At 24.9% G+C, this 27,800-nt stretch overlaps 4 protein-coding genes across 9 annotated transcripts; 1 reads left to right on the top strand and 3 right to left on the bottom strand.

Moving 5' to 3' along the window:
• Positions 1 to 210: 210 nt before the first annotated feature.
• LOC122858667 (serine/threonine-protein kinase tousled-like 2) lies at positions 211 to 18,368 on the bottom strand. Of its 5 annotated transcripts, none has more exons than XM_044161721.1 (15): positions 17,489 to 18,368; positions 15,726 to 16,170; positions 13,356 to 13,441; positions 10,763 to 10,951; positions 5,808 to 5,898; positions 5,420 to 5,727; positions 5,087 to 5,332; positions 4,630 to 4,722; positions 3,882 to 4,547; positions 3,579 to 3,818; positions 3,390 to 3,501; positions 3,186 to 3,324; positions 2,992 to 3,103; positions 2,817 to 2,924; positions 211 to 2,731 (listed from the first exon to the last, which is right to left on the bottom strand). In XM_044161721.1, the coding sequence occupies exons 2-15, from the start codon at positions 15,754 to 15,756 to the stop codon at positions 2,501 to 2,503; spliced, it is 2,652 nt and encodes an 883-aa protein (XP_044017656.1). In that variant the 5' UTR covers positions 15,757 to 16,170; positions 17,489 to 18,368; the 3' UTR covers positions 211 to 2,500. The 5 variants fall into 5 exon arrangements, with proteins under 5 accessions (XP_044017656.1, XP_044017658.1, XP_044017657.1 ...); XM_044161723.1 differs by having other exon boundaries at positions 5,150 to 5,332; positions 17,489 to 18,367; XM_044161722.1 differs by lacking the exon at positions 17,489 to 18,368 and adding an exon at positions 17,158 to 17,271.
• Positions 18,369 to 18,496: 128 nt separating this feature from the next.
• On the bottom strand, positions 18,497 to 20,918 carry LOC122858676 (RNA polymerase I-specific transcription initiation factor RRN3-like). Its single transcript, XM_044161736.1, has 4 exons — positions 20,756 to 20,918; positions 20,399 to 20,608; positions 20,113 to 20,332; positions 18,497 to 20,040 (listed from the first exon to the last, which is right to left on the bottom strand). Exons 2-4 carry the CDS (start codon positions 20,606 to 20,608, stop codon positions 18,665 to 18,667), a joined length of 1,806 nt encoding a protein of 601 aa, XP_044017671.1. The 5' UTR covers positions 20,756 to 20,918; the 3' UTR covers positions 18,497 to 18,664.
• Positions 20,919 to 21,070: 152 nt separating this feature from the next.
• LOC122858674 (late secretory pathway protein AVL9 homolog) lies at positions 21,071 to 24,325 on the bottom strand. 2 transcript variants are annotated; one of them, XM_044161734.1, is made up of 8 exons: positions 24,059 to 24,325; positions 23,689 to 23,886; positions 23,397 to 23,625; positions 23,097 to 23,286; positions 22,488 to 23,034; positions 22,013 to 22,404; positions 21,842 to 21,930; positions 21,071 to 21,756 (listed from the first exon to the last, which is right to left on the bottom strand). In XM_044161734.1, exons 1-8 carry the CDS (start codon positions 24,125 to 24,127, stop codon positions 21,536 to 21,538), a joined length of 1,935 nt encoding a protein of 644 aa, XP_044017669.1. In that variant the 5' UTR covers positions 24,128 to 24,325; the 3' UTR covers positions 21,071 to 21,535. The 2 variants fall into 2 exon arrangements, with proteins under 2 accessions (XP_044017669.1, XP_044017668.1); XM_044161733.1 differs by having other exon boundaries at positions 21,075 to 21,756; positions 23,097 to 23,310.
• Positions 24,326 to 24,415: 90 nt separating this feature from the next.
• On the top strand, positions 24,416 to 27,613 carry LOC122859659 (synergin gamma-like). Its single transcript, XM_044163343.1, has 5 exons — positions 24,416 to 24,423; positions 24,480 to 24,946; positions 25,032 to 25,999; positions 26,082 to 26,366; positions 26,437 to 27,613. The coding sequence occupies exons 1-5, from the start codon at positions 24,416 to 24,418 to the stop codon at positions 26,653 to 26,655; spliced, it is 1,947 nt and encodes a 648-aa protein (XP_044019278.1). The 3' UTR covers positions 26,656 to 27,613.
• The last annotated feature ends 187 nt before the right edge of the window (positions 27,614 to 27,800 follow it).

The raw sequence follows: 27,800 nt of genomic DNA, 5'->3' as shown, positions 1-27,800 counted from the left end.
AATAACTTAGTCTTCTATTTTCATAATTATTAATATCTATATAACGTACATATATAAAACAAATTGAGTAAAGAAACTAATCGTTCAGGTCCGTACAATATTATGATACTTAATTTAAAAAATTGTTTCTTTCGCTTTTTCCTTTTTTTTTCTATTCATTTTTGCTGTTTTTTTTTGTTTTCTATTTTTTAATTATCATTCGATCTTTCATTCTCGTGTTTAAATTATTTTTATTAATATATTCATTATTTTATTATTCGTTTTATTTAGCTCAGTGTCGCGCGAAGAGTTTGTAAATTAATTAAAAAACAAAAAAATAAAATTTTAAAATAAATATGACTACAAATAATACGACGCTCGGTGAGAGAGTTTCATTGAGGAAGGAAAAAAAAAATGATAAAAAATAGCTAATTTGGAAAAATAAAATAGACCTTTAAATATATTTGAAGATTTTTTTTATTTTAAAATAAAAACTCCAGTATAAAACAAAGAAAAAAAAATTTAAAAATGTAAAAATTATAATAAATAAGTCAATAAAATATGAGGGATTTAAAAAAATTTTGTAAAATCATTCAAATATATTTAAAAAACATTTATCATTTATTTCTCATTTTTTTTTTTTTTTTAAATTTCGTCCTGTATCGACACTACTTTTCAAATAAATACCATGCAAAAATGATTTTTTTTTTTAATCATCAAAATATCGAGAAATAAATAATCGAGATTTATATTATCCCTAAAATTTTCTTGTTTCATTTTCAACAAGAATTAGGAATTATTTATTTATTTTTTTACGATAATTGTTTATAACTTTATACAGATGTTTTTTTTTTTTTTTTAAATATCCATATAAATGCATTTATTTAATTATTATTTATTGTATAAATATTTACACGCATGCTATTTTTTTTTCTTTTCAATTTTTATTTTAACAATTTTGAGTTTATTACATCATCGCGTTCATTCGTTTTCTATTTTTTATTTTTCGCTCATCAGTCACACCAAGAAAAAAAAAAAAAACAAAAACAATTAGACAAGTCATGACACACCAATGTTAATTAATATCATCAATTATTGATTGACTTGTCTCTCTCACTCTCTCAAAACTCTCAATTAAAAATAAAAAAAAAAAGAACTAGTTAAAATACAAAGAAAAATTATACAAGAATAAAATTAACTTGAATTTTTAATTTTAAATTTCTCCCTCGTGCTACTCCTTTTCTAAATTTAATTTTTTTTTACTTCTTAAATTACAAAATGACTTATCACATTTTTATCTCGATTTTATTATTTCTCTTTTCACTCCCATAATTCCACCAGAGCTTTTTTTTTTTTATTATTTAAAAAAAATTGTTCATATTTTTGCGAATTTTAAAAAATCTAAATTTCATTGTTTTTTTACATATTTTTTATTTTGATTATCGCATTTGGAGCTTGCTGGTTCGATACAAGGAACGATAATACAATTGGAAATATTTACGTAATTAATTTTTATATATATATATATATTTTTTGTTTTTCATTATTTCGTCTGTCATGCTGGTGATGTAAATTTTTTAATTTTTATTTTTCCTATAATTTATTACTTTTTTCATCTTAATATTTCACATTAAATTATTAAAAATAAAAAAAAAACAGTATTTTTCCTTCCTCAGTTAACAATAAAAAAATAATCAGGAAAATAATTAAAAGAAGAAAAAAAAAAAAAAAAAAAACAAACATAATTTACCCTCACACAAGTGTGTTAACTCGATCGACATTGGCAGGGTGAATTTTTTAATCATACTGTGACGTCATTCTTCAAAATTATTAAACTCATATATTTACAATCACTTTGATCTTTTAATTATATTATAACTCACTTTTCCATTATTTATATAAAAAAAAAAACACAAACAAACAAACATTTTTTCTTTTTATTTTCACTTAAAAAAAAAAAAAAACAACAAAAAAAAAAATAGTCTCAACACATTCTTCCATTATTTTTTTCATCTCACAAAAAATTTGGCATTTTTATCGTTGATTTTTGTTAATTATTTTAATTATATACCACTCCAATGAGTCGTTAATAAATCACCATTCAGAAATTTAATATTTCTTTCGTTTTTAATTAATGAGTTTATCAAACTGGGTTTCACTTTTTTTTTTATTTTTCATTTATATATTTAAAATTATTTTAAAATTTTAATTATATTTATTTCGTTTTTTTTTTTTTTATTATTTGTTTGTTTATTGGGTTATTTTAATTTTTTTCTTTTTTTCACTTTATTATTTTGTTCATGAAAATTATTCCCAATTATTCTTATTATTATCATCATCATCATCATCATCATTATAATTATAATTTAATTTTTCATAATTATTTATTTATATTTGTTTGTTATTAACAACTGAACATGTCAGTCCATGTCTCAATAATTTTTGAGACTTTTTCTAGTCGTTGATCATGTGCCTCACTGGCTGATAATATTTTAATGCTTTTAGCAAGCTTACTCAATCACTACGAACTGCTTGATGCATTCATACCACTAAACATTCCAGTTGTAAATGATGTTTGTTGTTGTTGTTGGGCTTGCTGTATTTGCTGTTGTTGTTGTTGGGCTTGTTGTTGTTGACTATTAGCTTGTCTTCCATGCTTTGGCACTGGAGGTTGTAAATATTCATGTCTTGCTAATGTTAATACATCAATTCTTTCTTCTTTTCTATACGCCAAACAACTTCTTATAAAACTCTGTTGAACAAAACAAAAAAATTATCAATATTAAATATTTGTTGCTATTATTATTGTTATTATTATTATTAAATTATTAATTAACCTTAGCTTCATTGCTAACAGTTGGTTTATTTGCAAATTGTACTTCAGTTGCTTTTAATATTGTATTTTCTTCTAAAATTGTTGCTTGTGATTGATTATGTCCAAATGGCTAAACAAAAAAAATTAAATAATTATTATTTGTTGTTGTGTTTATTAATTTTGTATATATTTATTACCTTTTTTCCATATAGACATTGATAAAATATAACTCCAACACTCCATACATCAACTTTTGATGATATTTTTGGTGGATTTTTACCAACAACAAAACACTCTGGTGGTAAATACCTAAATAAATTAAATAAATTAAATAAATTAAATAGCTATAAGTAGATTATATTATTTAATAATGATTAATAAATATACAAACCAATATGTGCCAGCTCCTTGTGACGTTAAATCCATTCCATGATCAGGATTATAATTTTCTTCGTCCATAACTTTACTCAGTCCAAAATCTGTGATTTTAATTTCACCACAAACATTACCCTCAGTCAAAAGTATATTACCTGGATCAAATAAATAAATATATATTAATAATTTGTACCACTATTTAATTATTAATTTAATTTACCTGGCTTAAGATCATAGTGTATTACTGGTGGTTTTATTTCATTGAGGTATTTTAATGCTGATACAACTTGCATAACAATAGATCTAGCTTCTCTTTCAGGTATCATTTTATGCTATTATTAAAAAAAAAAATATAATAATTAATATTTAATTAAATATATTATAATAATAACATTTAAAATAAACTCACTTGTTTAAGATAAAAATCAAGATCATGACCATCACAATATTCCAATACAGTACAAAACGAATTTGCATCAATTTCAAATACATCATATAATTTAACAACTCGTGGATGATCAAGAGCTTTATGTATATTATATTCTCTCAATGCATGCTTAATATAATTAGCTTTTTTATCTTCTTTCCAGTCTTTATTTAGTTGATGAACTTTGCAAGCAACATAACGTTGTTCTTTAAGATCAAACGCCTATTAAATAATTAAATAATCAATTAATATAAATATATATTTAAGAAAATTTTGTTTATTTACCTTGTGTACTTCACTAAATCCACCTTTTCCTAATAACATAAGTAATAAATAACGTTCATTTAATACAGGATGTGAATTAAATCTTGATTGATCTTCATTATGTATACGTTTTAATTCTCTAATATGTAAATTTCTTTCACGTTCAAGTTTTTCCATTTCCAATTGTAAATCAGCATCTTCTTTTTTTAATGCATTTTGACGTAATTTTAATATTTCATCAGCTTCATAATATTCTTGTGCAGTATATGGACCAGTAACAGCTTCTGGTTTTAAAAATGTAACTTCAGTACCATTATGTAATGATGGTTGTGTTTGACTTCTTTTTCTACTTGTTTCACTATTTGGTGGTCTTTTTTTACCCAATAATTTTTTTTGTCTATCAATTTCTTCACGTTCAGATGTTATTTCTTCTTGTCTACGTGCTAACTCTTGAAATGCATAACCATCTGTCCAATTTTCTTGAAATGTTGCACCAACTCTTTGGGTTACAAATTGTCCAAGTCTCAGTCTATTTTGCATACATTTTTGTCTAGCTTCTTTTTTTTCAATATTTGATTTTTCTTTTAATAATTTTTTTACAACATCTATACATTTATTTATATGGGATTTATGCTGTTCAATTATTTTTTGTTGACTTGCCATTTGATGCCTAAGTTCTTCTGTTGTCTAAACATCAAAAAAAATACGTATTTTATTAATTAATTTAAATTTATCATCAACATCAACATCAACATCATTATCAACTTACTCTATTTAATTCGTCAATTTTATTATTACGTAGTTCCAAGTCTGTTGATGCCTGTGATTCAAATTCTTGTATCCTTTGGCAAGTCAATTCCGTCTGTAAAAAAAAAAAAACAACAACATAAAATAATTAATAATAATAATTTTATTTATTGCTTTTTAATCACATAAAAATATATTTGTACAATAAAAATTACACATTTACAAACATAACAAATAATAATAAGGCAAGGAAGTCGAACACACAAAAATGTATCAACGAAAATTAATAATTCAATTTGAAATTAAATAAAAATAAAAATAAAAAAAATCCAAATCATCAACTAATAATAAAAAAAAGCCAGAAAAAAAAAAAATGATGTAAATTTAATGATTAAATGATTGATAAAAAAAACAAAGAAAAAAAACTAAAGGGATTATTATATGAATAAAAAAAAAAAAAAAACTATATCGGTGCTTACATTTGGTGTGTTTGTCTTGGCTTGCCTGACCTGGCTTGTCCTAGGTAGATTGGTTGGCCTTACCTGAACCTGCTTGCTGACCATTGAGCCAGCAGGTTGTGTTGTAACTGGTGGTGGTGGAGGTGGAGGTGGTGGTGGTGGTTGTAATTGAGGTCTTGGTGGTTGCATTAATGATGTAAATTCAGCACCAGATGAATTTGGTGTTGTTGATTGTGCTGATACAATTGGTTGTGTTGATGGTGGATACTAAAAAATTGAAATTAAAATAAATAAATAATTATCATATTAAAATAATAAATAAAATTAATTAATTTATTAAAAAATAAAACATACCATAGGATAGCCTTGTTGTGGTGATGGACTTTTAGCTCCTCCATGTCTTATTGGACTACTTCCTAAATGATGTTTTGGAAAATAATCATTTATTTTTTTATTATCCAATGCAACATTTGGTCTTGCACCTTTACTACTACTACCACCACCGGCACCACCACCACCACCACCACAACCACCACCACCACCACTACCAATAACACTACCACCACTATCATCACCCTTTCGTTTTCTTTTTCTTTCTGATGTTGTTCTTGGTAATTTTTCTGGAGTATTTGGATCCACTTCTTTGTCGCTATGCGACGAGCCTATATTTTTTTTTTTAAAAATTATACAAAAATTAGATCATTATCTATTAGCTTTATATTTATTTTTTAAGTCAACTTACCGGTACTCATATTAGAGTCTTGACTATGAACCGACTGACCAGAGTTCACGGTTGATTGAGGTGCCATCTGAATTTGTGATCCAGCAGACATCTGTTTAATTAAACAATAACAATTAATTACAATCATTTATTTATCACACTTAATTTAAATTTCTAATTACTCTTTTTTTTTTTTTTAAATAACAAATTAAACTTGTAAATAAATCATATCATCATTTATATTTTATTTGTTTTCATCCCTTAGATTAACAACTCTGGATGATTAATCATCATCATCATCACCATCATCGTCATCAACATCAACATCATTATCGTCATCATTATTATCATTATCATTAAATGTCTAAAAATATATTCAACTAGAGTATACTGTTTTTTAATTCATAGATATATAATTTATTATTTAAGTAAAAAAAAAGAAATATACCTTGACAAAATAAAAATAAATAAATCAATTTAAATAACGAGTTATGAATAAATAATAAAAACAATGTAGGTTATTAGTGTATTTAATCACAACTCTCTTCACAAATAACTCAAGTAGAATTAAACGAGATGTCTGTTGTGAATGGTGAAATGGTATGTTTCATTTTAGGAATGAAACGAAATAAAAAAAAAATTTTTATATACCAGGTCTGAGTGTTAAATCTTCATCCAGGTGCCGGCGTCTTATTCATATTAAACCGGTGATAATTCAATTGAATTAACAATTAATTATAAATAAAAATTAAACACCCTAACAACAATATAAAATAAAACTAAAATTTAAATTAACATTTAATATAAATATTATTTTTAAAAAAATAAAAAATAAGATACTAAAAATTTTCATGAAAAATCACAATACGTCAAATATTCGAAACACACAAGTAGTATCTCTCTCACAAAACACACACAAATAAACATACTGTAACACACATACGAATATTTAAAAAAAAAAAAAAAAAATTAAATTTAAAAAATGTCCGATTTTACACAACGATCGTGGTTAATGGCATCACTTGTATATAACGTGTGTGTGTGTGTATATATAGAAAGTAAAAAAAAAAAAAAAAATGTAAAATAAATAAATAAATAGGATGTGTAGTAGTGTTGTATTGAGTCTGTCGTGTCTCGATTCGCTGAGACGAAGATGGGGCCTAGGATTCGACGAAGATGGAGTCAGGTGTAGATTGTATACTACATTTTCGATATATATATTTTTTTTTCTCTTTTTTTTTATATATAGCAAAAATTGTTAAAGGACGGTTTATACATCTGTAACGTAGTGACACCAGGCGGCCAATAATTCCCCAACAAATTTCAAAAAAAAAAAATTAGATAAGTTACATTTGATTTGAAAAATAATTTTGATATTTTTAATTAATTGTTAATAATTATACAAAAATTTTTAAAAATTTAACTATTATTATGATTTTTTTTTGGAGCAAAAAAAATGATAATTTTTGTAAATTATTAATTGCTTTATTTGAGCAATGATAAATGCATTATTATTGATTAAAAATAAAAAATATTTGAGCTTGTTTTGATAAGTACTTGAATGAAAATATTATTGTTGATATATATTTTTGTTATTTAAATACCGTTAAATAAAAATAAATAAATAAAATTTAAATATTTACAAAATAAAAATATTTTTTTTTTTTTGTTAATTCCAAGTGTGTTTGTGTGTGTGGATTATTTTTTAAAAATGTTAAAATATAATGATTTGAGTATTTGATATTATGGCAAGTGTACAATGTACTCGTTTGGATTGTGTGGATACTTGGATACTACGGGGCGACTATATGTTACACAAGGAACGTGCCTGCTGTCTGAGAATCACGACAAAATGGTGGACCCCCCTCTTGCATTTACCGGTAAAGGGTGAAGGAAAATTCGCGGGATCAATTTGCAATATTCAAAAAAAAAAAATAAAACCATCAATTTACTTCAAAAAAAAAAAAAGTCAATATTTTTTTTTAAACAACAAACAATAATTTAAAAAAAAATATATTTTAATTAATTTTTAATTTAAAATAATCCCTTGAATTTTAAATTTTAATTTAAAAAAAAATTTCATTCATAAATATTATTCAAGGCTTGAATATACATTTAAAAATGTCAGTTGATTTTTTTTTTTTTCTTTTTTGTATACAAGACTAGGGTCTTAAAAAGTACAAAATTCTTTTAAGGGTAGTTTTTGACATGAATTTAAAATAAGATAAAAAATATATTTAAATAAAGGCGTGCCTTAAGGGACCCTTATATCCTCCGCCACTGTTTTAAGATATGTCTGGTTGATGCTATGTATATATGGATGCATGTTTAGTTGTCGTTCATAGAATACAATTCAAGTCAAACTTGTGTAGTTTTAATATAAAAAAAAAATAGCGGGGAGCGAAAAAAAAACTGCGCCAACATGTAGAGAGAGGGTATACCAATATACACGTCGCGTGAGTTTAATATTTGTGATAAACCTTGCGCATTTTCAGTATCACGAGTAACTTCAATCTCGCATCATCCCTCTAAATATTTTTAAGCCTTTTAAATTTGAAAAAAAAATAATAATCACTATAAAAACAACCTTCTAAATTTAAAAAACACAAAAATTTTTTTAAAAAAAAAAGTGTCAATATCGTCGATATAAAAAAAGTGTCTCGTTAAATTAATAAAAAAATAATTAATACGTGAAAAATAAATATAAGTAATGATTAATTAAATATAATCAGTGTTGCCACACTAAAATGAAATAAAATTTGTGTTATAATAATACCAAGATTACCAAGTCACAGACAGTAGTCTAGACCTTGCCAATGCCATCCACGGTATCTTGCCAATTTACCACCACACGAGTAGTGTAATTTCTTGCCTCAAACTATATTTTTATTATAAATATAAATAATATATTTCCACGAGTTTTTAAACTCAGTACATACATATTACATACATCCAGTAAGATAGCAAGTAACCACGTCACATGACGTATTATTATTTCCCTCTCTTCTCTTAAAAACTAAACAAAAATAAAAAATTTAAAAAAAAAAAACAGCTTTTTAACCCTATATATATTTTATTTCTCTTTCTTTTACTATTCTTCTTCTTGGAGCCACGGAGTTGCGGCTAAGCGCCGTTTGCGCGAATCCACCAACCACCACCATACACTTTTTTTTAAAAAAAAAAATTTACGTATGTGTATATTTGTATATCACGGCGGGGGATGATGTTGTTGACTATCACAGTGGGGGGATTATACTGACTGGTGGCTGACGTACTCATCGTTTTCTTTTTCTTTCTTTCTTCTCTCTCTCTCTCTCTTGCTCTTTACTCCGTTTTTACTCGTGCCAATAGGTCGCACACTCATTAGCCCAGTCGCGCACGCGATTTTACCTTCTCTTTTCTCTCTCTTTTTCTCCCTCTATTTTTTATCGTTTACTCACTTGCACACTTTGTCGCATGCTACGTTTTTTTGTGTATACTTAACTTTATACCACCACCACCATGAAATATGAATACTCTCGGCACCAACACGACTATAGCCGATCAGCTGGTCGAGACAGGCCACGCGGACTCTAAACTCCATACACACTACTACTACATTGTATGAAAATAAATAAAAAAACTCAATGCATCCAGCCAGCGACCTCCACAACATTTTAATACGCTATATTATTTTTTTATTATTAAAACTTTTTCAAGGATTTTTTTTTAATTAATTTAATAATTATTATTAATTTTCACTTTTTTTTTTTTTTTTTTTTTAGGTGCATTTTTGGAGTGTTTTGCGATTGAAAATTTTTAGATTAAATTGGCTGATTAGAATATTTTTTATGGAAATTTTAATATGAAAATTAATTAATTTATTATTAAAAAAATATTGAGGTCGACAGGTGGAGCTGGTTTGATAAGTTTTGGTACATCTTTGTACCACTTTGTTAAAAGATTTAACAGTAGTTTATGCATCAATGCGTTCGGCGGCGCCACTTAGACAACATGTGTATTATTATTGTTATTGTCATGGGTATTATTGTAATATGTATTTATTGATTGTTAAAATGTTTATTTTAAAAATTGTACAAGATGGTTATCCAACTTGATGTAACTGTACACGCAAATTATTCATCTAAATTTACTCCGTTTTTTCTTTCAATTCGTTTGGTATTTTCCGACAATAATAATAGAATTAATTAATTACCCAAAAAATTGAACAAATAAATGAAGGGTTTAATGTAATTATTTGCCGCATTGTTTCGGAGAAAAAATTAAATCGATAAAATTATTTTTAGTCTATAGAATTTTATGTTTTTTTCTTATTCTCTACTTGTATTTCTGGCGTACAAGTTGTTGTCAACCGATCGAATAAAAAAAAAAAAAAAACTATTGATATGACTACCTTCATAATTATTTCATAAGAAAAAAAAAAAAAAAAAAATCAACCCTCACAACTTATCAGCCCCTGTTCTCTACACCTATCAGTCAATTTTACTTTTTGCAAAAAAACAATGAAAAAGAAAATAAAAAAAAATTTCAATCATGTCTTTTTACAATTTAAATATTATTTTAAAAAAATTATATAATCTTTTTAAATTTAATTATTAGTAGAATAATAATAATAATTTATTTATTTAATATAACGAGACAGATTATAATAAATTTTTCTTGATTTTGGGTCACTCTCCAATGGCCTTGCAAGACGAAAAGAAAAAAAAAAAAATTTTTTTTTAAATCCCTGAATCGATGACGTTATGCTGAGTCATATTGTTAATTTTTTTTTTTATATTGTACTTTGTATGTTTATAATATACACACATTGATGATATTTTTAAATTTAATTTATATATTTTTTTCTATTATTTTAAAAACACAAAAATAAATTTTTGTTTTTTTTTTTGGGATAAAATTAAAGTGGAGATGCGGTGTAGAAGTTTGAAAAGATAAAAGAGTATATTCATATGATTTTTTTTGGTGGGTATTACCTGAGACAATTGGCCCTGGCCGGGTGTACTGGAGGATGAGTTTCGTTGATCACGCGAGGGTTGGGCATTGTCGCGCCTTGTCCAGTCTATTCCCGGTGTTGTCGGTTGGCCACACTTAACGGCATTTGGTATCGTCGACGGCTGCGCTATGTCAACGGAATTTTTACTTGGTCCATTGCTGCGACCAGTCTGTCAAAAAAAAAAATTTATAAATTGAAAAAAAATAAATTATTTACAATAATTTTCATTTACTCGTAGACACAGTCTTATCAAATTTTCTTATCAACAAATTAAATATTATGATAAGATAAATAATAACAAAACTGAGGGAAGAAAATTCATAATTAAATTATATATTTTTTCATTTTTTAATAAAATACAAAGTCAGTACTTATATAAAAGAAGAAGAAAAACATATTTTTTAATTCACCAAATTTATCAGCATGACGCGAAGACGATGGTAAATAGTTTCAACAAAATTGCGAGATTATTTTACGTATATATATCTACCACGTGGTAGTAAAAACTGATGGTAATGCAGATTTGCACATAGTGATCCAATTCTACCCTACATTATATATTTATTTTTATTTTTTTTTTTCGAATCTTTATGCTTCCTAGATGCATCAGCATCCACCATTTTATGGTTGAATTCCCATTGCGCAAGTTGACACGATTCAAACACCATAAAATTATAAATAAATTTTCAAAAAAATAATCATAAAATTAATCAGCTAATTCTTTTATAATTTTTGGTATTATTATTAATTATTAAATCGATCCTTTTAATTTTTAAAAAACACTTTGAATTATTTATTTGAAATTACGTTTAAATAAAAATAAATTATATATTCATTTTATTTATTTTTAAACTGTTGACACAGAATAAAACATATTGTATATTATTTGAGTTAAAAAAAAATTAATCATGCATACATGAAAAATAAAAAAATAAAAAAAATGTGTAATGATGTAAGTCGACGTGGCAGTAACCACACTGTTTTATATATTAAATGAATAAACGAACAAACATGAACGAAAGATAGATACCTAGATAGACTAATGTTCAAAAAAAAATATATATATTAATTTATAGTATAATATAATACTCAAGTGTACTATATATTTATTATTTTTCGTGTGTATATTAAACAGCAATTTTCATGCTCTAAATATAAAAATTCGATCGAAGAAAAAAAAAAAAAGAAATATCAAAATATCACCGACATATTAATGAGTCTATTTAATTTAAATTTTGATAAATTAATAAATGAATTGTTTATAGAAAATTTAAAGAAAATTTTGTATTATTTTATCGACAAAATATTTGAGTTTTGCGTAAATGTATATATGTATTGAATCGAAAGCAGAAAGGCAGAGTGGAAAAGCATCAGACTCGGAGTTTCCTCCTCTTTTTTTTTTTTTATATATTTTTATTACCCCCCTAAAACCCCTACACATTCGCATTTGAGATCGATCGGGTGTGCGACCAAACTAAAGGTGCATTGAACAAAGTAAAAGAAATAATAAAAAAAAAAAAATTTAATAAATTTACAAATGTAATTTAGAGTTGTATAATTAATATTTAATAAAATGCAATTTTTATATTAATATTTAGTTCAAATAATAAATTAATTAAAAAAAAAAAAAATGAGGTTATTGAAGTTGTTTCTTGAAGCGAAACCTAGCATTTCCGCTTAGATCAACAAAACTAAATTCAATGTTTTTTTTTTTTTTTTCTTTTCAATTAAATATAAGTATGCAAAAATGTAATTATCTTATTCAAGACATCTATTTTATATAGATGCAGGGATATATATATTTTTTTTTGATGATAAATTTAAAAATGACCTGCATGGCAACGTTGCAATTGGGATCGTTTACGTCTCTTGTGGCCAGCTAATTTCGACGCTTCGTGGATATCGAGATACAGTAAGTGGGTGGTGGTTGAGTGGGTGGTTTTTTTAGAGGGGGGAAAGTTACTAGGGGGAGAGAGTGCAAAAAGGGAGTGAATAAGCTCACTTGGTAGCCGGGACGATCGATCGAGAATACTGCTGGTGAATTTGATGATGGGGCGCATGCCAGTAACCTGACATTGTCAATTCAAATATTTATAATATCTGTCTTATACAACTTTATAAAAATAAATAATAAAAAAGAAAAGAAAACGGAAAAAAACCAACATGAATTTTATATTTTATAACCCTTCGCTTCGATTTTAACCCTTTAATCATTTTTTTTTTTTTTTTCTTTTTTTGTTTGTTTTTCTTGGAATATTTATTGCAAGTCATTCAATCAAATAAAAAATAAAAAAAAGTTGTCAACTAATGATCTAATTTTCATGTTTATATTTCCGGTAAATGTTTGAGAAAAATCATGTAGAAATTTCAGGTGAAAGTGCCAACTAATAATTGTATACAGATAATTTATTTTTCGCGATGAAATTTTTTTACACATTGATAGTCAATAAGGTCGTCATCGTCGTCGTCGTCGTCATCATCTTCTTGATGAATTAAAATTTGTGTACCACATTTACAAGTATATATTTTGTGAATTGGAATAATTGTTATTCAAAATAAAAATGAATGCTCACCCTCACTCCAAGAAACCGGGCCTCCAGCAACTCCTGCTTCCTGGGGTCCAGGCTGGTCTGAAAGTGCTCCATCTTGACGCCAGCGCCTGCAACAACATATTCCAATTTCAGGATTTCTATTATTTTATTATTATAATTTTATTTTGCAAATAAAAATTTTTCTATTTACATTTTATTTATTTATTTAATAAATTAAAAAAAATTAAATTATTAAATTAAATTATTTTACTGATTTTTTTCTTCTTACATATATATTTTTTAGCATTTTTATTAATTTTCTTTTCATAATATTTTATTTTCATATTAAATATTCAATTGCCATGATAAAAATGATAGAATTTTATAAAACAAATGCAACTTGAGAGGGTTGAAAAAATCCAGAAGAATCGATACTGCTGACCCAGACGATTTTTTTAAAAATAAAAGTTTGAAAAATAATATAAAAAAGAAAAAACATTATATACCTTTCAACAACTCTAGGACATTGACTAGAATATATATAATTTTTTTTTTTTCAACAAAAATAACTTGTGCAAAGTTGGGGTCAATAACCGCCATTTACATTTGAAAATTTAAAACCCTTAAAAGCAATATCCTTTTTAGAAAAAAATTAAAAAATATTAATTTCAAAAAAAGGCTCTTAAAATAGATAAATAAAATTAACTAGGCTAGATAAAAGAGTAGAAATCATTTTTAATTTCTGGACCAATAGATAATATTTGCAATTAAAAAAATCCAAAAAAAAATTAGAGAAATTTAGTGGCCCTAAAAAATTTTTAATGAGAAAAGAAAAATAGTAATTTGTTTTTTGTTTTTTCTTGTTGAAAAAAAGTATAATGTTTATTTGTTGGTTTTAAAATTTGCCAAAAAAAAAAAAAAACTGCGACGATGATGATTTTGATTTGAGTTAACATGTCCACGACCCTATGACCTTTGTATGTCGCGTGTGTTAACGCGTTTTAACTCGAAGATCAATACGTGAGAATGGTGAGTGTCCGCACAACGAGAGTTTTCGGGGGGATAAAACGGTAGACGAGAACGTGTGGATAGAGAAATTGTTGGATTTTGCGGGCGTGGCTGAGCGGTTTCTTCAATGATTACACACAGTCAACTCAACACCCAGCAGCTTTTCCACTTTTAACAACTGGAAATCATCAATTATTATTTCATGAGAATATTTTTATGCACTCATTTCTTCATCAAACTGTTTTTCCATTTGATCAATCAAACAAGTACCTTGTTTTATTTCTAGGATTATCACACGACAATATACATGAAGAATTTACGAAATGAAAAAACAACCTGGAAGATCCAAGATTCCTTAAAATTTCCATTGTAAAAAATAATGATTGATGTTTTTTTTATTGTCTTTTTTAAAGAAAATTTTAATTCAATCAACTGGAACTGGAATTGTTTAATTATCTTTTGAAATTACTGGAGAAGAACAGGTACTCAAATTTATCCAGTAGAAATTTAAAAATTTAATTTTATCAAGATTTTGATATTGGTAAAAATATTTCCAGTAACTGGAGTATAATTTCCAGAATTTTAAAAATTGTAGAATTATTTTTTTTTGATAAATACAATTATAAAACAAATGAAAGGTGAATCAATTAAACGAGCTTAAATTTTTAAAGGAAGAAAAAAAAATATTCCAGAATACTGGAACATCTGGAAGGTGACCATTGACTCCAAGACGATCGACAAAATAAAATTTACATTTAAAAAAAAATCCAACAAAATAAATAAATTATTTTGTAATATAATATTTTAATAAAATAAAAAAATTAATTTCAATGATTGATTATAAAATAATATACAAGATAATCCGACTGAGCCATTTGAATGTTAAATACGCCTACGAGGTGAGACACACAATATCACAACCCAAAAACATCATCCAACAAAAATAAAATAATAATAATACAAATGAATTAACTTCAAGTATATTAACTTTAAGTTTTTCTTAAATTTTTCCAATCAAAATTATCATATTTTTATTATGAAAATCAGCGCCATCTTCAGGGTCAACCTCCTGGGGCTTAAATACATGATTGAGCATAAAAAAAAACGTGCAATAATCTAGGCAAAATTACCCCAAAATCCAATAAAAAAAATCAACAAAAAAATAAATTTTTTTCTGTCAAATTATTAATTTTTTTAAAAAGAATCTCATTGTTTTTGATAAATTAATTTTTAAATATTCAAGGTCATTTTAAATTCACCTGGACCATGTGTCTTTAATCTCCAGATTATCAAAAATTTAATTTAATTAAATGAGCAATTAAATTAATTAATTATCATGCAAACACGATTGTTATTAATTTTTTTTTTTTGATAAAAAAAATAGAAAAAAGTTTGACAACTTACCACCACCAGAGTTCCAGCAATTGTCAGTCATCCCTGTTGATCCATTTTATAAATTTGATACAATCACTTGTCAAATAATCCACAAGCACAATACACTTCATAAACTTAACCTCAAAATACAACAACATCTATATAGATTAAATTAAAAAAAAAAAAAGAAAAAAAAAAAACCGCACAAATACACAAGTTTTAAAACTTGTGATTATTCTCTTGTTTTTTTTTTTTTTTTAACAATAATAATTTTTTGATTGGTTTATTGTTATAATTGTGTCACTCCAGCGTCCATTTTTATTATTATTAACTACGTCACTTTGTCACTCAAATAAATCTCGATGCACACGTCAATCATTGTTTTTTAAATTTCACGAAAATTAAACTTTTTTTCCTATCGTTTTGTTTTTAATTTATTTTTCTCCTCTTTGATCAAATGTCTTTACTGGATTACCTGGAATAAAAATAAACAATTATGTTATTATTGTTTTTGATGTTGTTGTTATTTTTAATATGAAAATGTAGTTTTTTTGTTATTTTTTTTTTTACAACAGGAAGTTTAAAATGAGAGACACAATTTTCAGGACGAATGAGATACTAGAAAGATAACCTCAAACAAAATCGATAATTTTCGACCGGAAAGATGGAACCTTTTTAAAATTTAAAAAAAAAAATAAATAAATAAATAATTTTGGAGTATTGCTTGGTTTTTTTTTTTTTAATAATTTTTTTTTTTAGTATTAATTGATTGAAAACTAATAGAAATTGTTGACACTAAAATCACATGTTTTTGTTTTTTTTTTTTTGTTTATCAAGTTTATAGGGTAATTATTTATTTATTTTTTTTATTTTTGAATTTTTATACTGTCAATTTATTAGATTGATATCTAAACACTGTATATTATGTATTTGCAAAATAATAGTTGTATTGTGGTGGTTGAGGGTCATCGAACGTGTGTACCAACATGTCGAAATTTCTTAGAAACTGTCTCACCCATTTTTACTACTCTATTTATTTCGAACCCTTAAAAAAAATTTTTTTTTAAAAAAAACAAATAAACCCTAAAAAGTACGTAAACAAAATTGTAAAAAAATATTTTTTTTATTATATAAAAAAATTTCTAACAATTGAAAAAAAATATTTAAAAAATTTATCAAAGAAAAAAATAAATTTCTCTTGACAAATATTGTGTTGATGAAAAAATTGAATAACAAAATTAATATGATAAATAAATAACAGTTGTACCAATGAATATCAATGATAATTAAAAAAAAAAAAACAATAAAAATCTCAACTTACAAATTTATACGAGAAAAAAATAAAAATAAAAAAAACGTCATTAAAAATATAAGAAAAAAAAAAAAGAAAAAAAAAAAGAGAGTTGATGTATTGTTTGTTTGATAAATATAATTTGGGAATAATAAAATAATTATTGAACACCTGAATGATGATTATAAAATTTGCAAAAAATAAAAAAAAAATAAATGTCTCATCTAGAAGATGGCCGCCACTCAACAATTTATCCCTTTCTTGCATGCCCAACAACTGAGAATAAACTTGAGAGGGCACAAACTCTCTTTGCCCGTGTGTATTTCCTCTTCTTCCTTTTATCATTTTCTCTCACTGTTATGTGCATCCTCCACACACAAAACATATTCAATTCCCCAACCTTCCCTGACTATTTTTTTTTTCTCTTTTTTCTCTCTTCTATTACATTATTTATACATCTATCTATCAAATACTCTAAATTTTATATAAAACAAATATTTACCTCAAATATTTACATTTTGTTAAGTTATTTATTAATTTAACACTCTCAAAAATATATATTATTTCATTAATGCAATTGTCAAAAATAACGACATTGTTTTTGTCATGTTTAACACTCCAAAAAAAAAAAAAACAAAATAAACAAAAAAAAAAAAAATTATAATTTAATTTTACTTTTTCATAATTTAATAATTTTTAGATATTTTATTTATTTTTATTAAAATGTCAATGATATAATTTGATAATTATAAAAATATCCAAGTATCATTGTCAATTGAAATTTGAGTAAAACTATTATTTAATATATTTTATTTACAAAATAATCAGTCTGTTAATCCACCGACTTTTTGTCTCACTTGACGCCATTTTTGATCAGCTTTTTTTTGTACCTTTTATTATTATTATTCTTGTTTATTATTATTATTCACATATTTTTTTTTTATATAAAAAAAGAGACACATACACTGATTGTAATATACACACACACAGACAAACTTTGTTTTGTCAAATTTACAATAAAAAAAAAATGCACTTAATTTTATTTAATTTGAAGAAAAAAAAAAAATAAATATTCACTTTTTTATCATGTGGCTTGCGAGATAATTTTAGCGTACTTGTAGATTCGATAATAAATGGCTGATTTGTGGGAAAAAAAAAAAAAATATATGTACTATACTGACGACTATTCAATGGCTCTAAAATGCCGATCCAATTTTGTGTGTTTTGCGTGCAATAGAAGGTGACGACAGTTACGTTTCGAGAGCATCATTGTGTACAAATGTACTACTAGATTTTGTCTTTGTGTATGTGTATGTATTTTTTTTTTTATTTATGTTTTTGATATCGGTGTGTGTGCAAAGGGCCATGGATGATTGGCAGGGTTGAGAGAGGGGAAAAACAATGATTTTATTGTGATTGGTCAAAAATATTTTCTTTATATTTAAACCAACCAGATTTTGCAAATTTAAAAAAAAAATTTCAATAAATTTATTATTAAAAAATGACATTATCTTAAAAAATATTAATATAGTTTTTATTAAATAATAATTACATTGGATTAATTAAACACAAAAAATTTGTAGAGAAAAAAAAAAAAAGTTTTTGATTTACCTCTTAGACATTGCAATAATTGATTGATTGACAATTAATTTTATAAAAAAAAAAAAAAAAAAGTAAATTAATTAAAAAAACCAGGAGAAGTGCTGCATAAAAGTTTATCTCTTGCATTCCATGAACCTTTATCTTTTGGTGATGAACAATCCATAATAAAATCATCAACATCATTCTCTTCTTCTTTTTCTTCATCATCATCTTCTTCATCGTCGTCTTCATCATCATCATCACTTTCTTTGTCATTAAATATACTCTCATATGCTTTATAAAGTGGTAATATTAATTGACTACTTTCTTGTAAAACATATGCATCAAATGGAAAAAATGTTTCCAATAATGTTTCAAAACAATGCTGATTATGTATAACTGGTAAATTTGTTCTTGAATTACGTTCAATGATACTTGAACAATATGCAATTTGTAAATTATTTGATACTTTTGAAAATATATCAACAACTGTTGTTAAACAATATTTTAATGGATTTAATTTTGAACTAATTATTTTATTTAATTTTAAATTATCAAGAAATGTTATATGTTGTTTATTACCAATAAAATCTTTGCATCTAAATGCAATAATATAAAATAATGCTTGACATGTTGAATAAAAAACAGTATGTATTTTTGGATCAATTGATAAATCTTGTTTATTATCATATATCTCAATGTATTTATTAATCCAATCTGATAAATCAAATATAATTTTTTTCATAATAATTATTGTTATAAAATTACCACGTGCTAATAAACTAGCAATATATGATACTGCTGATTTTCTTAATACTGGTGCAACATTAACATTTATAACTTTCTGCCATAAATATGTTAAAAAACCATCAAGTAAACCACCATTTAAACTTGATATAAAAAACATAATAAATTGTATATGATGACTTGCAAATGTTGGTAATATTAATTTATCAAATATATGAAGAAATTCATAATATATTATTGTTGCTTTATCTTTATCAATAACATCATTAACATCATCTTTATTATGACAAAATTGTTTTATATATTTAAGCATTATTTTCATACAAATATCTAGTGTATGTCCAATTGGATGGATTTTTTTATTTTTATCATTTAATTGATCAATTTCAAATATTTCATCATCATCATCTTCATCTTCTTTTGTTAATAATGCACGTGGTGCATGTACATCAAGTATTAATAATTTATTTATTATCAATGATAATATTTCAGAACGTAATTCTGGTGCATATTCAGTTACTTTTAATAGAGAATTTATGTAAATTTCATGTGCATGAGTTGATGCTTTCATGTATGGAAAGCTAGATGACAATGCTTGAAATAATAAGTTGTTTGACATTGGTACCATTTTTAAAAGTTTACGAAAAATATCATGGATATTTTCAAGTCTTTGTTTATCTTTTTCTGTTGGTTCACAGTCTGGCCATTCTTTATCATCTGGTGTTACTGAAAATATTTTAATCATCAAATGTCAATATTTTTTTATTTTTCAAGTTGTTGTTGTTGTTTATTACTTACATGGTTTTAAATACAAAACAAGTTTGTCAATAGCCAATTTACAATGACCAACATGAACAGATATTAAATCTTCAAAAAATATTTTATATGCTGTGATAACATCTGGTGGTCTTTCAATCCAATCAATTGCCAATAGAGCCTCAATGATGATTGAATGAAATGTATTTAGATGAGGTATACATTGACGAAATTCATCAAGTAAAAGTAACAATTCATGATCCTGAAATATTATTAAGCAATTATTGTAATTTTTTTATAAATTAATTTGTTAATTTTTAATTGTTACCTTGATTACAGCATCTTTTAGTATACAAAGTAAATTATGATAAGCTTTATTTGCTGTTGTATCACCAGTAGTAAGAAGAATTTGTTCAAGATTGTTGGGAAGTTGAAATGACACACGATTACGTTGAGCAATTAATTTTGTTCTTAGTCCAGTTTTATTTAATATTGATGATACACTGTTGGCAGCTGATTTTGATGATGTAACTGACATCTGTTAATGAGAAAAAATATACATGAATTATTCATCTATTAATTAATGATTAATTATAAATAATTTCAATATGTTGTACTTTTTTTTTTGAATGGACTTGAAAGTGAGGTTAGAATACAATTATTCGCCAAATTATAAATATTATACCTTTGCTAGTTTATTCAATAATAATTTTTAATGATTCAAGTTGTTTTTATGATATTTAGATGATTTTTGGAATTACTCTATTGATTGTATCAGTGATATTAGACTAATAAAATTGTTACATTTTATGAGCACATGTTTTCTATCACACAACAAAACCAAAACATGGCCACACGACACTTATCCCCCCTCCAATAATATAACATTTAACAAGAGAAAAAAAAAAAACAACATGAAAAAAGAAATGTATTAACAACAGGTGCTAATGGCAATAAACTATAGACAATTATTAATAATAATTTTTAATGTTAATAATAATTGATTGTTGTTTTTAAATATTTTATTTTTTCACATTTTACAGATTTTTTATTATTAATTTTGTTTATCAACTTAAAAGTCAATGTATTTTGTTTATTAATTAATAACATTAATTTTTTTTTTTAATTAATAATACGTGTTGAAAATTAAATTATATTTTTTTTTTTTGTGGTAACTTTTATCGGCATGAAAAACCATAATATTTATTTTTGTTTTTAAATTAAATAATTATTATAACAATAATTAACAATCAGGGAATGATAATTTAAAATAATGACTTAAAAAATAATAAAAAATTTAACAAATTAAAAAATAACTCAAATTTATAAATAATATATAGCAAATTTTTCTTTAAATAATTTATAATTAAATTAAATTAAATTATAAAAAAAATTATTTTTTAATTGAGTACCATGAAGAAAGTTTTTTAATAACAAAATAAATTAATAGAAATAATAATTATTATTAATCGACAGTTAAATGAGAGGTCATGTTTGTATTTATCACTTGATCGATAATTTCATTTTCATAATTTTTCGTTTGTTCCTCGCATATTTTATTTTCTGTTATTTCTTGATTGATGCTATCATTGCCAGTATCAAGAGTATCAATTTCAAGTCCTTGAACAGTTGTCAAGGTACTCCACCAATTGCTAAAAGCACCTTTTGCCTGTGAAATTGCTCCTCCTTATGAAAAACAAAAAAACAAAAATATAATTTTCATACAATATCAAATAAAAAATTTAAAAAAAAAAAACTTTTTTCTATTTACCAACAGCTTTTCCAGTTGAAGCAACAGCTCTTCCAGTTGTAACCATTGCTTGATTAATTTTTCTTCCTGATTCTGTATTTTGCATTGTGCTTTAATGAAAAAAAAAAAACAAAAAAAATAAATAACTAATACAAATGACAACTTGAATATTGAAAATTAAAAACAACTTACTGTGAAAGTCTCAATTTCATATCTTGAACTGATAGTTGACCAGCAAATAAATGTCCAGAATCAATTAAATTAATATCATTTTTAGCTGTTGTATTAATCCACATATTATAATTATTAGTTAATTTCCAAGCATTCATAAAAGACGAATTAAAATGATCATATTGTCTTGTATCTTGTTGAATTGATGTACGTAATAAACTCATTAAATAAACACGAAATTGTGTTCTAATCCATTCATCACCACCCTCCCATCCAACACCATCAAGAAAAACATCTTGTCTTGGTTCAGCAACATGTCGAACAATATAATCAGCAAATCTTAAATCTTCAGTTGTCAAATGTAATTGTCGACGTAATTCTGGATCAGTTGCTTCAATTCTAGCACTCTCTACCTAATCATTAACAACAAAAAAACAATATATTAATTAATTTCATCAATTAATCATCATTCAGCTGAGAATTATTGATAACTTGCCTCAATTAAAACATCAATTAATTGTTTTTTTTGTTTGAATAAAACATTCGTTGCACCAACAACATAGCCACGTACATTTTTATCACCAAGAAGATCCAAATATGGTAATGATAAATATGGCAAGCATAAATAACCATTGCTAAATAAATTCATTGGTAATCCACATGACTGATAATCAACATGTGCAATTTGTGTTATTGTTGATGTAACACGTGCTTCAGATAATGCATCATTACTATTATCTCTTGGTATATTACTATCAGCATCATCCATTGTTAAACTAATCATATTTGAACTTTGAACACGATGTATATCATCATTTAATGTATTTGCATAATTATTAACAATTGTTGTTTCAATTTCAACAACGTTATCATCTTCATCATTAATATTCATTATTTTTTCATTGTTATTTTTTTTAGAATCATTAAAACCATTTAAATCATCATTTATATTTTTTATTTCATCAGCAGGTAGTTTATCAGACCATGATTCATCATCATCGTCATCTTCAAATGTTGGAATTGGAGACATTGGTCTAGATGGTCTAAAAAACAATAACATATTTAAAATATGATGAAAAATTAAAAATAAATAATTTTGATTTACCTTATACATGCTGATTTTTCAAGACCACTTTCAATCATACCAGGATGAAGTGATAATAATGTTAATATTGCTGCACAAAGTGGCTGTACTGGTGATTGATAAAAAACAACTTTTTTTTCAAGTAATAATAATTTGAAAAGTAACAATGCTTTGTGACGAAATTGTAGTATAAAATCTCTAGCAGATAATCCTAAAAACCAGAGAGAACCATCATCTAAAGACACACAAAAGCGAAAAAAAAATATGTACAAACACACAGACTTGGTCATCTTGATAATGACTATAATATTTTTAACATACCAACAAATATTTGAGGTGGTATTTGACTATCGGCATTCATACAATCATTTAAATTACGATATGTCTCTTCAAGAAGTGATACCTTGCTGAAATCACCCTCTTTAAAATAGGCATATGTTATTAGTGCCATTTTAACTTGTATATGTCCATAAAGAGGTATTGTACTAAGTACACATACTGATTTTTGTACTGTTCCTCTTGTAATATCAGATGTACGATTTTTTAATTTCTAAAAAAAATTAATTTACATTGTGTAATATTATTTTTTTATCATCAACATTTGATAAATTACCTCAGCTGGTATTTGACGAAAGCAGGAAACACCAAATATTGTTTTTTTAGAATCTGTTATACTTGGTAAATGAAAATAAACTGTATCTTCATCATAATTATGTGAACCATCTGGTAATGCTAGAGTTGGCAAATATTTCCAACCAAGTGGACACTCATTTGGTGATCCTGGTACAAGTGGAGGATATGAATATTCCACCTGGACAATTTAAACAATATTAATTTATTAAATTCTAAACATGTTCAACTTATAATTTCATAATAAAATGTAATTTTTTAACAAAGAAATTATTGATTAAACTGTAAATTGATGAATTTTTTTTCTTTATCATTTTTATATTAAGAGATAAAATTCCTTTTATTTTACTCACTTGACAGCCTTTTTTATGATGAAAACCAACGACAATTACATGAAGAATTGGTCCTCCAATTTCTGCCATGTTAATTATTAATTAACCACCAATTAACAATAATGTAATGACAATAATAAAAGTTATTAATTATAAAATTTTCATCGATTATTAATATTCATTGTGATGATGTTTCAATTGTTGTTAAATGTTATATTTATTCTTGATGACAGAAAATATACATGTAACTGTGTATGTGTGTGGATGAGTGTCATCATCGCGCAGATGGTCCACCATGTTGATAAATAAAAAAAAATAAATAAATAAACGTCACACAACGGTGGCGCCAGCTAAAAAAAAATCAGTAAGACAGTAAACATGGAGCTGTCAAAAGAAAAGATCTTACAAAAATAATAACACAAATAATGAATAATAATTAAAGTAAATTGTTAATAATAAATACTAGCAAAATGGATAAACAAATAAATCAACAATTGCCAAATTGGTTGTGGCAAAATTCACCAATGTTGCCACAAGTATATCGTGTTATTTGGGATCATGTTAAAGAGGATAGATCAACAATAAATGGTATCAATGAAAAATATCTTGTTGATACAAACAAAGTATTTCCATTATTATTAACAAGTCAATTACCAACTGAAGTACTTGGTTTTATATGGTCATTGGCTAATAAAAAATATGCTGGACAATTAACTGAACAAGAATTATATATTGTGTTGTCATTAATTGCTCTTGCACAAACATCATACTCATTTAATAATTTAGATATTCTACATATGTTACCTGGTCCACCAACACCATCACTAAATTTAGCTGTTTTAAATCCAATTAAAATAAATACAATTGATAATTTTACAAGTCAACGTACTGATACAAATAAAAAATATACTCCAGGTAAAAAAAAAAATCATGCTTTTTAATGTTTCATTCATTGTAATTATGATAATTATAATTTAATTAACTTTTTTTCCAGTTGATTCAAATTTAGATTTAAAATTAACGCAAAAACCACAAAAATTAGGAGCAATTGAAACAAAAGATGTTGATTTATCTGATGACTTTACTGAATTTCAAAGTGCAACAGTTGTTTCACCATCATTGCCAACAAAAATTGATACGAAATTAGGTTCAGCAATTGGTAGTAGATTGGCAAATCATAATTTATTAAGTGGACCAAAAAAATTACAAGATAAACAAATTAAAAAAACAAATAATAAAATAACAATTAATCAATGTAAAACATCAGTTAATAATTTTAATCAAGATTTAGCAACGTTAAGTAATGATTTAAATAATTGTGAAAGAGTTGGTGATTTATTTCCAACTTGTATGATTAAAAATGAAGCTAAAACATTTATTTTAAATGACACTGTTATTCGTAATGACATGTCAATACCAGTTGAACGTAATAATATAACATTTAATGAAAAAAAAAATGATCCAATTGATTTAATGAATTTACAAAGTGTTGAAGATAAATACAGTGCATTAAGAATACTAGTTGATGAGCCAAAAATAGAGTCAATTGATAATGATAAAACAGCTGATGATGATGATAATATACTTGATGATTTTGGTGATTTTGTATCAGCTAAAAATACTGATACAACTGATGTTAATCAACTTGATTCATCAATAGATTTATTTACTGATTTTGAAAATTTTTTACCAAGTTGTGGTGATCATAAATCAGAAATATCATTGGTACAAGAAACAATTGAAGCATTTGCACAATTAGAAATTAATTCAAGTCCAGAAAAAACTCTTGATTATTTAGAAGAAAAATATGAAGCAACTATTGATCCAGATAAAATTATTCAAAGGGATATTGATAAGAGCTTTAATCAAATTAAAAAATCTAAATCAATGCAAAGTTTAGATCTCAATTTGTGTCTTGAAAAAGATGTTGATGTTGACAAAGAAATTAAAAATATGCATGAGGTATTAATATATTATTTTTTTTTTACAATTAACTGTTTGATAATTTATTTTAAAAAAATATAAATTATAATTTTAATTATAGATGATTTATTGGGAATGGAAACAGTACATGGAAAGTTGTGTTCTTCTTCTTCAATTTGCTGCAAATATATTTACAAGTATCACATCAGATATTGTACTTGAAGAAGTATTAAAAAGTTCAAAAGGATATAATTTTCTTTGTAATTTAGCTGAAATTGCTGCTGTTTGTCGTCGTGTTAATTATTCACACAAAGAAATGGATATAAATATTATGGGTTTTGATGATTTACTAATGGACATTGATAAAATTTGGGCACAAATGGAACCATTTTACACCAACATACCTGTATGTTTGATCAGTAATAATTAAAAATACATTTTTATAATATTAATATTTGATTTTTTAATTTATTTAGATTGTCACCGAGTTGCCTGCTTGGCCATCACGACAAGACCAATCACCAACATGTGCACTCTGTCTTACTGTCATAACAAGTGATAATATTTTATTCAATGATAATCATTATCATGCAACATGTGCAAATCTTTGGTTAAATTGTGTTAATAATAATTTACCAATTTTGAGATATCCAATTAATAATTCACATGGTATTTTAACTGGAGGTACTCATTGATTTTAAAGTTGATTTAAAATAATGCATTATTCGTCCTTTTGAGCACTAAATTTTAATAGTAAATATAAAAATTTCTAGTAGAAATTAAACTTGCAAAAAAAAAGTTTTAGATAGAAAAATCATCTCAATTTTAACACTCATTATCTCAAAAAGTCCAAAGGAAAAAAATTGAAAGTGTAGATAATTATACTCGATTTAAAATCTCATAGAAATTTAATTATCCAGAATCAACCTTGATGAAATATAAAAAATTGTTAGTAAATTAAAATTTTCCATATTAATGGAAAATTTTTCAAATAGAAATTTAAGTATTTAAAATATTTTAATTAAATATATATATATATCTATTTCGTCCATTTTTAAACGATAAAATTTTGAAATTATTCAAATATTATTTATAAATGTTGGTGTAATTGTTTTTTTTTTTTTAACTAGTCTTTGCACTTGATAATTCCCTCCAATAATTGTCTTTTTTGTAATTTAAATACACGTTCTTGTTTATAAATATTGCGTTATTATTATTTATTAAAATATAAGCTCTTGGTTATCGTACTTTTGGGCTATATATAATTACAATTAAATCTAATTACATGTAATGAAAAATTATTAAATAAATAGCGACTAGTAGCAGCTCGTAAAATAATTTTTTTTTTTTTTTTCAACAACAAATCTTACACAATAATTAAAAGATCTTTGTAATTTAGCCAATTGTTGATTAGTTATATCAGATAATGCTAATAAAGAATAATTAAAAATTGATGTTACTAATTAAGAGATTATTTTCTTTCTGAGATAATTAGAGCAGCAACCTAAGAAGAGCAGTATAAGACTGAGAACACCTGCTACTGAGATTGAGATACCTGCTTTTTCCACTTTTATGATTCATCTTGAACAATTTCTGTTAGCTAAAAAAATTATTTAAAAAATAAACTTATACAATGAAAATCATATCTCATAATTAAACTCCATTGATTTTATATTTATTTTTAAATATTTCGAAAATTTATATTTTTTTTGTTTTTTATTTTTGAAAAAATTTCAGTTTCAGTTTATGTATAGATTAAAAAAAATTTGTATACAAAATATATTATTTATAAATTTAAAAAGTGATAAATATTTCAAGTCGTAACATAATTTTTTATGTA

Source organism: Aphidius gifuensis, linkage group LG6 (assembly GCF_014905175.1).
Source record: "Aphidius gifuensis isolate YNYX2018 linkage group LG6, ASM1490517v1, whole genome shotgun sequence".
Taxonomy (NCBI): domain Eukaryota; kingdom Metazoa; phylum Arthropoda; class Insecta; order Hymenoptera; family Braconidae; genus Aphidius; species Aphidius gifuensis.
The sequence above is the reverse complement of the archived record's forward strand: the minus strand, read 5'-3'. Positions and strand labels throughout refer to the sequence as shown.

What these genes read in the sequence shown, in the direction of transcription:
- LOC122858667 (XM_044161721.1), bottom strand. Translation starts at nt 15,756, where the DNA reads ATGACTGACAATTGCTGGAACTCTGGTGGTG. An exon ending in CCCGGTTTCTTGGAGTGAGG is followed by an intron (nt 10,952 to 13,355) that starts GTGAGCATTCAT and finishes TTTTTTTGACAG; the next exon opens with ACTGGTCGCAGCAATGGACC. An exon ending in CACAACAAGGCTATCCTATG is followed by an intron (nt 5,333 to 5,419) that starts GTATGTTTTATT and finishes TCAATTTTTTAG; the next exon opens with TATCCACCATCAACACAACC.
- LOC122859659 (XM_044163343.1), top strand. An exon ending in TGATACAAATAAAAAATATA is followed by an intron (nt 24,947 to 25,031) that starts CTCCAGGTAAAA and finishes CTTTTTTTCCAG; the next exon opens with TTGATTCAAATTTAGATTTA. An exon ending in CATTTTACACCAACATACCT is followed by an intron (nt 26,367 to 26,436) that starts GTATGTTTGATC and finishes TAATTTATTTAG; the next exon opens with ATTGTCACCGAGTTGCCTGC.
- LOC122858676 (XM_044161736.1), bottom strand. Translation starts at nt 20,608, where the DNA reads ATGTCAGTTACATCATCAAAATCAGCTGCCAACAGTGTATCATCAATA. An exon ending in TAAAAGATGCTGTAATCAAG is followed by an intron (nt 20,333 to 20,398) that starts GTAACAATTAAA and finishes ATAATATTTCAG; the next exon opens with GATCATGAATTGTTACTTTT. An exon ending in TGTTTTGTATTTAAAACCAT is followed by an intron (nt 20,041 to 20,112) that starts GTAAGTAATAAA and finishes AAATATTTTCAG; the next exon opens with TAACACCAGATGATAAAGAA.
- LOC122858674 (XM_044161733.1), bottom strand. Translation starts at nt 24,127, where the DNA reads ATGGCAGAAATTGGAGGACCAATTCTTCATGTAATTGTCGTTGGTTTT. An exon ending in TAATTGATGTTTTAATTGAG is followed by an intron (nt 22,405 to 22,487) that starts GCAAGTTATCAA and finishes GTTAATGATTAG; the next exon opens with GTAGAGAGTGCTAGAATTGA. An exon ending in TTCAACTGGAAAAGCTGTTG is followed by an intron (nt 21,757 to 21,841) that starts GTAAATAGAAAA and finishes GTTTTTCATAAG; the next exon opens with GAGGAGCAATTTCACAGGCA.